The 9,000-nt window shown below is 31.5% G+C and overlaps 1 protein-coding gene and 1 long non-coding RNA gene across 3 annotated transcripts; one reads left to right on the forward strand and one right to left on the reverse strand.

Annotated features, from left to right (window-relative positions):
- Nucleotides 1–363: 363 nt before the first annotated feature.
- On the reverse strand, nucleotides 364–2,774 carry LOC139885557 (uncharacterized). Of its 2 annotated transcripts, none has more exons than XR_011771996.1 (6): nucleotides 2,625–2,774; nucleotides 2,453–2,533; nucleotides 2,253–2,333; nucleotides 1,652–1,748; nucleotides 793–953; nucleotides 364–586 (listed from the first exon to the last, which is right to left on the reverse strand). It is a non-coding gene; the product is annotated as an uncharacterized lncRNA (long non-coding RNA). The 2 variants fall into 2 exon arrangements; XR_011771995.1 differs by having other exon boundaries at nucleotides 2,253–2,369.
- Nucleotides 2,775–8,060: 5,286 nt separating this feature from the next.
- On the forward strand, nucleotides 8,061–8,747 carry LOC139885558 (uncharacterized). Its single transcript, XM_071869312.1, has 2 exons — nucleotides 8,061–8,391; nucleotides 8,496–8,747. Exons 1-2 carry the CDS (start codon nucleotides 8,196–8,198, stop codon nucleotides 8,615–8,617), a joined length of 318 nt encoding a protein of 105 aa, XP_071725413.1. The 5' UTR covers nucleotides 8,061–8,195; the 3' UTR covers nucleotides 8,618–8,747.
- Nucleotides 8,748–9,000: the final 253 nt, after the last annotated feature.

The raw sequence follows: 9,000 nt of genomic DNA on the forward strand, positions 1-9,000 counted from the left end.
ATTCATCTATATTCATACATGACTTAATAGAAAGAAAAAAAAAGTAAACATACCCTTAAACATGTGATGACAATTAACGGACATTTATAATGAAAAATGGAATGAAGGACCACGAATGTATATTTAAAATCAAGGGACTACCGAAATTAAAAAAATGATTGGGATGTTCTTACAATTTAATGTATAAAACTAGTGCGGTGGGCCGCGCGTTGCGGCGGCATTTTGGCGGCGGCATTTTGCGACTGATGTTAATTATTATAAGCAGTATGTTACTAAATCTCGTTGTACATATTTGAAAGACTTGATGTTTGCTACTAAATTTGGAAGAAAGAAACTGATTAAAAAATGGAAACTTTACTTACACTATTAATGAAATTGTGAAAGATGAAAAGTGAAAATATGTACAGAGTTTTCGGTTTCAAACTCATCGAAACTTAAAAAAAATATTTGTCTCTAACCACAGTATAAACTATTAACATAATCTGACATTGGGTGCACTTTTACAATTATAACTTCAATGGCCAAAATTATGAGGAATTGGTACAACTTCAGCCCTCCCTCTCAATTCTCCTTTCCTCAATCTAATCTGCAGTTCACATTCACATAATGTAAACTAATACTATAGAGGTGCAGACATCATATATGACGTACTCGTGATAATAAGTTTGCTATTCATATATACTAAACTATTTAAATCGGATTCATTAATACAACATTTGGATACACAACCCGAATCAGTTCATCAACTCAAGATAAGAATAGTTTGAAGAAATGTCTAGCATGTGTACTTACAGAGAGAGTTATAGGACCACCATGAGAGGCGAGGTCTTAACTGGATCAGCAGTACAGAACTCGTTACCGGAAGTGATCATCCAATACCCAATGGGCGGGTCAGACCATATTCAACCATGAACCCAGTTTTTTTCTGTTGATTATTGCTACATGTCATGTACCTGTGTTTAGCATTATAGAAATTAATTTATTAAGAAAAATATTACAATACAAAATATCTTAATATACTGATAACTACTGTACTTAAAGAAACTATATAGTAGCTCTTGTCTGAGAATAGAAATATATGGATGAGCCAAAAAAACAGGTTCAAGGTAATATAGGGGGATAGTAAACAAAATGCTATACAATCAAGCATACTATTGCAATATCTTATATTCCAGATGTGATACATAAACCCATAGATTTACCTTTTTTAAAATGCAAAACAAACAAAGAGTTCAACGTGATATAAAAGCAGCGGCTATTATAATTTGTGGTCGAAAGATTGAAACCGTGTTTAACACTTTTATTTAACCATCAACTCCACAAAATACTACATTTTGTTAGTTTACATGTTAGGGATGTAGTAAGTTATAAATACCTTCACATACAAAAAAAAAAATAAATAAATAAATAAATAAAATATGTCCAGCAACTACAGAGCGTTGAGCAACTCCACAACAGCATACGTTTTAGCTGCAAATAATAGTGGGATAAGTCGTCTATCTATGACAAATAAAAAGTCTACCAGTACAATGGAGAAACATATTACAAAGTGATATGTTTTGAAGCTAAATTTTTAATACAAAACAATATTGAACATACTACATGTTCAGTGTAATAGATGCGATACTGTAATAACTTTGTTAAAACTTACGGAGTGAAAAGTACGTTCTGATAATCGTTCTGCTGCAACTGGTTTGAACTTGTAGTAACTCAATAAGTTAATGTTGATTTGGATTTTTGTATAAGAACTGCATAGTCATTTACAAAAGTTATGCTACTCCGTACTTTGCAACTCTTTATAAACTATATTTTTATTGTAAATAGTTGCGTATTTCATATAATTTGTTTCAATTCAATGACATTATAGGTAATTTATTGCTAAGGATCTAAGAGTACACATGACTACATGACCCAATAAGCATCTTTTGACTACTTAACCCACTGCCAATGTTTTGCAGTTACAAAAATAGTTGACAAACACTTTGTTTTTTCTTCACCCATTCCCACCATACAGAGAAAAGATTTCAATCTTTCAGTTTATAAATTAACAAAAATCAAAACTTTGCTCCTATTCATAATGATTTATAAGGTTCTACAAAAAAATACATAGTGACTTAATAATAACAAACAAAAACAGGAATCAAAAGATGCTTACCATCCTGCTGAAGTGTAAAAGTTACAGAAATTATCAACAAATTTCTATCATCTAAGGCGACTTCTATTATTCATAAGTCAAAATATAAATTATATACCTTGTAGCTCTTAACATCAGAGATTTTACCAGCAAAAATTTAAGTTAGCAGGTTAGATCTTTGTACACATCCGTCTAAAACCTTCAAACAACATCATTAGAAGTCGGAAAAATTACGCTGAAACAAAAAAAAGGGAGAAAAAAAAACAAATTACAACACCTAAATCTAAAGTCTCAAATTATAAACATATCAACACTTACAGCATCAATTAAGTCATCAGAGATGAGCGGCGGTGGTGGCGGCGGTGGCGGCGACAGTCCATTGTGTTGAATACAGAAACCCTAATTTAAATATACACTACTACACTTTATCATCAAATCTAAAACATCATCGTATAAATCGAAGTCGAAGATAAAGAGAGGAATTTTTTACCGATGCGAAGTAAGCTATGATCCAATTTGACTCGATTGCTATCTAAATCGGATGAGATCGTAGAAGATGCTGCTCCTGACAATTTTTGTTTGTAACTGATGGAGAAAATAAAAATTGGTGATAAACTTTGAGGCAGAGGCGTTTTGTAGAAAGTGTTTAGGGTATATGAAGAGATAGGGTATATAGAAACAGTATGACGGTAATGAATGTAGAGGTTAACAGTTAAACAGTGGCTAATGTGCCTTTTAGCCAATAGGAATGTAGCGGTAAATACGAAAGTTAGGAATGTAGCGGTAAATACGAAAGTTAGTATGTAGTGTAATATATTTATATTTATAATTCATCTATATTCATACATGACTTAATAGAAGGAAAAAAAAAAGTAAACATACCCTTAAACATGTGATGACAATTAACGGACATTTATAATGAAAAATAGAATGAAGGACCACGAATGTATATTTAAAATCAAGGGACTACCGAAATTAAAAAAATGATTGGGATGTTCTTACAATCTTTCTTATCTATAATAAGAAAAGTTTTCTGATGTCATTTTTTTTGAAAAAAACCCAAGTGGCAAAATCCCACCCGTAAGATGAGTTTTTAAAGTTTAATCTCAACCATTTAAATTAGTGATGGCATCATTAGGCTTTCTAATCGACAGTTACGCTTTCTAATTACAATAGTGCCCACTTCGGTTTTGATGGATCCCTAAAAATTTGCCAACAAACTGTTTCACAAAAACTGATTCTCTTTCTAATCATTCGAGGGTCCCCTTCTCCTCTTCAATCTTCTTCTACTTCTTCATAACAAATTAAGTCTTCTCATATCCGTTCCATATTGAATCAGGTATGCAAAAATTGTTGTATGGTGTAAAGATCTATGTCTACTTGATTTGTTTGTTTCTTTCGCTTTGTTTTTTGTTTTAACATTTATTAATCATTAATCATTGACATGATCACGAAAATTGAAGATATCAGGGAACCGATTGATCGTTAATCAGGGTTAGTGTTCTTATCAATTTGTATGAACATAATTCATCAAATTCAAACGGTTTTCTGTTGCAAATCTAAACAAGTTATTAACGTGAGATTTATCAAATCATTCTATTAAACCCTATTTTTCCTTTCATCTATATGACGGTCACACAATTCACCAGACAAGTTCGATTCTAGATATATTCAACGATTATAGGTTCCTTCCATACTCAGAATCTCTTGTATGAACGCATTGAAGATTAGGGTTACGATATGATGTCTTTATTATGTCAAGCCAAATGGACTGCAGTTTAGAGTTACGAGTGATCCTGCAGATGTTTTATATGGTAAAAAGTCATTATATCTGTTTTCGATTGATTCAACTTTATCTGTTGTTTAAAGTATTAAGGTGAAAATGTGAAATTTTAATTCCTTTTCCTTCTATATATGTAACGCTGTACTTTATGTTATTGTTTCTGTGAGAATAGACAGGAGTGGGATAGTGGCATAAGTGTGTTGAGGCTTTTGAGTTTTGATTGTGCAGTTTTTGGTCATATTTGTTTTTGACTTCAGAAAATTGCAGCGGGATGAAGAGTACCAAAACTTTCGAAACGTCAACTTTTAGCTTTACTTACCAGCTGCTGGGAAAAAGGTATTGTAAGATGCTGATGTTATTGAAGAGATCATGAAATAGTTAGACATATGAATGGTTTTAATGCTTACAGGTTTTGAAGAACTTGCACATGGTGTTAGAGTAATTATGGGTCCACAGGTACTTAGTTTATTGCATAAACTCTTATTATGTAATGAACATTTAAAAAATCCATATGTCATCTAAAATTGTCGCTTATTTCAGTGGACGACTATTAAAATCTCTTTGATACTTCAGCTTTTCTCCAAGTTTTATTCCTCTTGTACATAACATCCAATCCAATAGTGACCATGATCGAATACACCTATTCGTGCATCGATATTTGAAGATCACTATAACTTATCAAAAGATTATTGAACATTTATGCTTGAAAATGAAGACCTGACCATGTATAATTTTTGAAGCTCTCCATAACTTTTGATAACACCACTGTAAGTCCCCTGTTTTCATTGTTGAAAGTAATTAATTTATGCATTATGTTCATGTTGTTCTCTAATGGTTGGATTGATTAGAGATATTGAGTTCATTTTCCTTAGGTTTCGTATCATAATTTAGAAATTTAGTGTATTTTATGTTTAGTATGTATGTGTCTAACCCGTTCACAACTAATTATTAATGTTAGTTCTTCTTATATACTAATTATGTGATGGCTTCTTCTGCTATAATATATTTAAATAATAAATAAATTGTGAGACCAAAATGGTAATTTACAATAACAGATATATGTTGGTCAACTATATTATAACATGAAATGGTTCAGTTTTGCGTCTCAACTTTCTGAATGGGAATTCAATTTTCACTTTTACGTTTTGGTATAATGAGTTTTTTCTTTATGATATGGTTTTTTTTTTTTTTTTGAAGATATCAGTTTGGCTAACTTGGGTTATACGTGGCAAGTTTTTAATATAATCTATTGTTATATAGTTTGGCTTACTCCTGTTTGATCAGTTTGTGTGTAAGGTGAAACTACGAAAGGAACTCCAATAGATGTAGGATGTGGTTTCATTCTTCAAAAGATCATATAAGGTTATGTCTGTTCTTATTTTGAATTAGATGAAACTTACATCATCTATTTTATTTTTATATTATTTATTTATTTTGAGATATTAAGCTTTTTTAAATTAGCGTTCAATACAGTCTAATCTTAAATAGAGAATCACATTCTCAGGTCTCTTTGTACTTGAATGTGAAAAGGCTTTACCGGTGGAATTATTGTGTGTCGTTTCTTTTCTGCCTATAAATTTTTGTAATTGCTCACGGCTAGGTTCTGATATATAATCACCATCAATACTTGTACTCTATTCGAAGGAACTTAAGTGAGTTTTCAAAAGCTTATGAGAAGGGGATCCATACATCCGAGTGAGATTGTTCATAGTATTTCTGTTAAGAAGATCAATTTACTTATCCGTAACTTCATATATAAAGTTTATTCTGATTACAGATACTAGGAGCCGAAGTATAAGGACTCTCTTTTGATTAATTGCCTAGGTCCCAGATGTAGCTGCATATATCTATCGTAGGAATATAATAATGGCTTACATAGTAATATATATATTTAACCAAAGATTATCTTATAGATTATTATATTATGGTTTGAAATATTGATAAGTGGTTTATGCTCATGATATTCTTCATGGTTTACTTATATTTTAAGTGCAAAACAAGCACAGTCTATCAGTGGTGTGGGTTAATTTTCTTAATAATTATTGTTCTTGACATTCTTATTCATGTTTATCAATATATTTAGTCTTGGTTTCTTGTGCAGATCTGTAGCCAAGTGTCTATGGAAGTATGTAAGATGTTTTACCTACCTATAAGCCACTGAGTCATCAGGTATCTAAAGTTGTACAGTGAAAATCATTTGTGCATGTTTCTTTTATTCACATAGTGAAGCTTCTATTGACTAAGATAAAAACTGTTACGATTTCAGGTAGGTGTTCACTTGAGTTTTTGCAAGGATGAAAAACCAGTTAAAGGGTTGAATGGTTGTTTCTAAAAAGGGGTAGTTTACCAGGGAGGCTTATCAGGTATATCATATAACGACACCATGATTTCTTTGAAGTTTTTAAGTTAGTTTCTAAAGTAGACTAATAATTGACTACCTTAATACTGACTGATACTGAATACCATTGGTGTGTTTTGACTTTTTACAGAATCTGAGTGCGAAGAGGTCTAGAGTGGTGTTGGAGATAAAAACACCATGCCACTTTTAAAGAATCTGATCACATTGTATAGTATCAACTATCAAGTATCTTTTCGTCGTACTAATCAGTGTTTATTAATCTGACTAAATTTTAGTCTTCACTAAAGTTAGTAACTGGAGATTGAACATGAGTCTCCTTTGAGTTCAACTTATATGTTTGACCTCTTAAAAATCGTTGGTATTGATATCTTTGGTCCTTAACATAGAAATTACATATGACTTATATAATTTACCTTGTCTTGATATACATATGTTATATGTTATTCAATATGTAAAACAAAAGTAACAGTATGTGTAATGTTGCAAAATGGATATATTTTTTTAATTATTATCTCATATCTTATTCAAATATTCAAACATATATCTTAAATGTATAGTTTTACAAATGTATATCTTAAAGGTTTCACGTTGATAGTACGAAAATTGTGATAAATTCTTACATTATTTAAAACTATATCCAAATTTGATGTGTAATCCCGCGAATTTCGCGGGTTATAAACTAGTTTAATGTATAAAATAAAAATAAAGGACTACCGGCGAAAAGAATTCGTATATACTCCCAAATGTATCATGTATCAGAAAGGGAGGTGATATTTCCACCTTCTATTTTACTCCTTCCAACATATTTTCATGTATGTTTCCCAAAATACCCTTACATTACATATTTGTTACGGAGTATTTTTTAATAGGAATAAATTACATAATTTATAAAATGATAGGGAGATGGAACAATAATCAATTTAATGTGGAACTATGCCAACTGCAAAAATAAATACAGGTAATGTTTGAGATAGAGTTCAGTTACAGGAAGAAGACTTTTATAAAACCCATACTAAAGATCTACAAAATGAGCAACATTCTTGTTTCAGCAACCCGTACTCAAATTTAGGTAGTCTCTTTAGTAAAACACAAATAAAGTGTACTACGTATTGTCTTTGAGCTTTTAAGCTAATTTTATCGGCTACATTAAGACGGTGTTGGTTTTAAAGATAGCCCGATTCGAATGGAGGTTATGGTGGTGGTAGTAGTACGTACATATAGTCGGAATATGTATAGGTCACCTGAAGTGAAAGGGTTTCATTTAAAGGTCGTCGAATCTGTTATCAATTGGACACAATGGTGTTAGATCCATCCCAAATTTATTACTGAAGTCCCCATTAATCCAGATCTGTTTTTTCTTTTGTTCATATTCATATCATATTCATAAGTTTTCCGATTTTTATTTTTTTGAGTTGCACTTGATTTGTTCATAAGTCACCATTACAAGTTGTCAATTTCTGATGTTAATGTTAGTAGATTAGTTTAATTAGTGGTTTTTATTTAGATATAATTTAGTGAAAGGTAAGGAAGAAATGAAGGATTACAGTTAAGTTCTTGTTTTGGTAAAAGAAAAAAAAGAAGAGGAAGGTGAGAAAGAAGATGAATGTGAAGTAAAAGACAAATGAAAAAGAGACAAAAAGTGGAAATGAGAAATGGAGGTGAAGTTGAAGTTGAATCGGTAATACCAATATTTAATATTTATTGTACAAGGGTATATTAGGAAATAACTTGAAAAAAATGGTGGAAGCAGTAAAAAAAGGTTGGATATATCAATTCCCTATGAGAAAGTGTTCCTCATACGGGTTTATCACGCAAACTTTCACCCCAAATTCGAAGAAACGTCACTCGTCTTCTTTAACAAGCTAAACACTTGAATCAAAACCCTAAAATCACAAATCAAAAAATTCAACCAAATTTCAATGGCATACGTAGATCACGCTTTCTCAATTTCAGATGAAGATATCATGATGGACTCAGATGCTATTTACACCGTACACAATCGACCTCCTGTCAAAGAAATCGCTCTCGCCGTCGCTCTTCTTGTCTTCGGCATCACCGGAATCATCTCCGGCATCTTCATGTCCGCTAATCGCGTCGGCGGTGACACCGCTCACGGTAACTTTCTGAACTTATCAATTAAATATTAATTAATCTTGGAAGAAGAAAAAAAATTTATGTTTAATAAACTTTGTCTATTTTTTTTTTAATGATGTGAGCAGGTGTGTTTTTTTCAATATTGGGAGCTGTATTGTTTATTCCAGGGTTTTATTACACACGGATTGCTTATTATGCTTATAAAGGTTACAAAGGTTTTTCTTTTTCTAATATACCTCCTGTTTAGGGTTTGGTATCCCTCTTGTTTATGTTTCCAGTATGTACATGTACATTTAATTTGTATGAAATAAGAAGGTATGAATGTAATGGAGACTATAGAGTTGGTTTATATATGTGGTAAATGTGATGTTTGTTCATGTGTTTGGTGGTAGTAGTTGAAGTTTGTTATTCGTGTGAAACGGGTGCTATCAAACGAATTAAAGTACTTTTGTTGCTTACTGCTCTAGAATTTGAACGTGAGTTTTGAATCTCTGTGTGATCCGGTTGCATTTTCTTTATAGTAGATTACTCAATTCGATTTCTGTTTATTTTGTGAAGCCAACTAGTATTATATTTATATGGTTCCAATTGTTTGTTTACTAGTTACATTATGAAATGTAAGTGTTCACC

Source organism: Rutidosis leptorrhynchoides, chromosome 1 (assembly GCF_046630445.1).
Source record: "Rutidosis leptorrhynchoides isolate AG116_Rl617_1_P2 chromosome 1, CSIRO_AGI_Rlap_v1, whole genome shotgun sequence".
Taxonomy (NCBI): domain Eukaryota; kingdom Viridiplantae; phylum Streptophyta; class Magnoliopsida; order Asterales; family Asteraceae; genus Rutidosis; species Rutidosis leptorrhynchoides.

What these genes read in the sequence shown, in the direction of transcription:
- LOC139885558 (XM_071869312.1), top strand. Translation starts at nt 8,196, where the DNA reads ATGGCATACGTAGATCACGCTTTCTCAATTTCAGATGAAGATATCATG. An exon ending in CGGCGGTGACACCGCTCACG is followed by an intron (nt 8,392 to 8,495) that starts GTAACTTTCTGA and finishes TGATGTGAGCAG; the next exon opens with GTGTGTTTTTTTCAATATTG.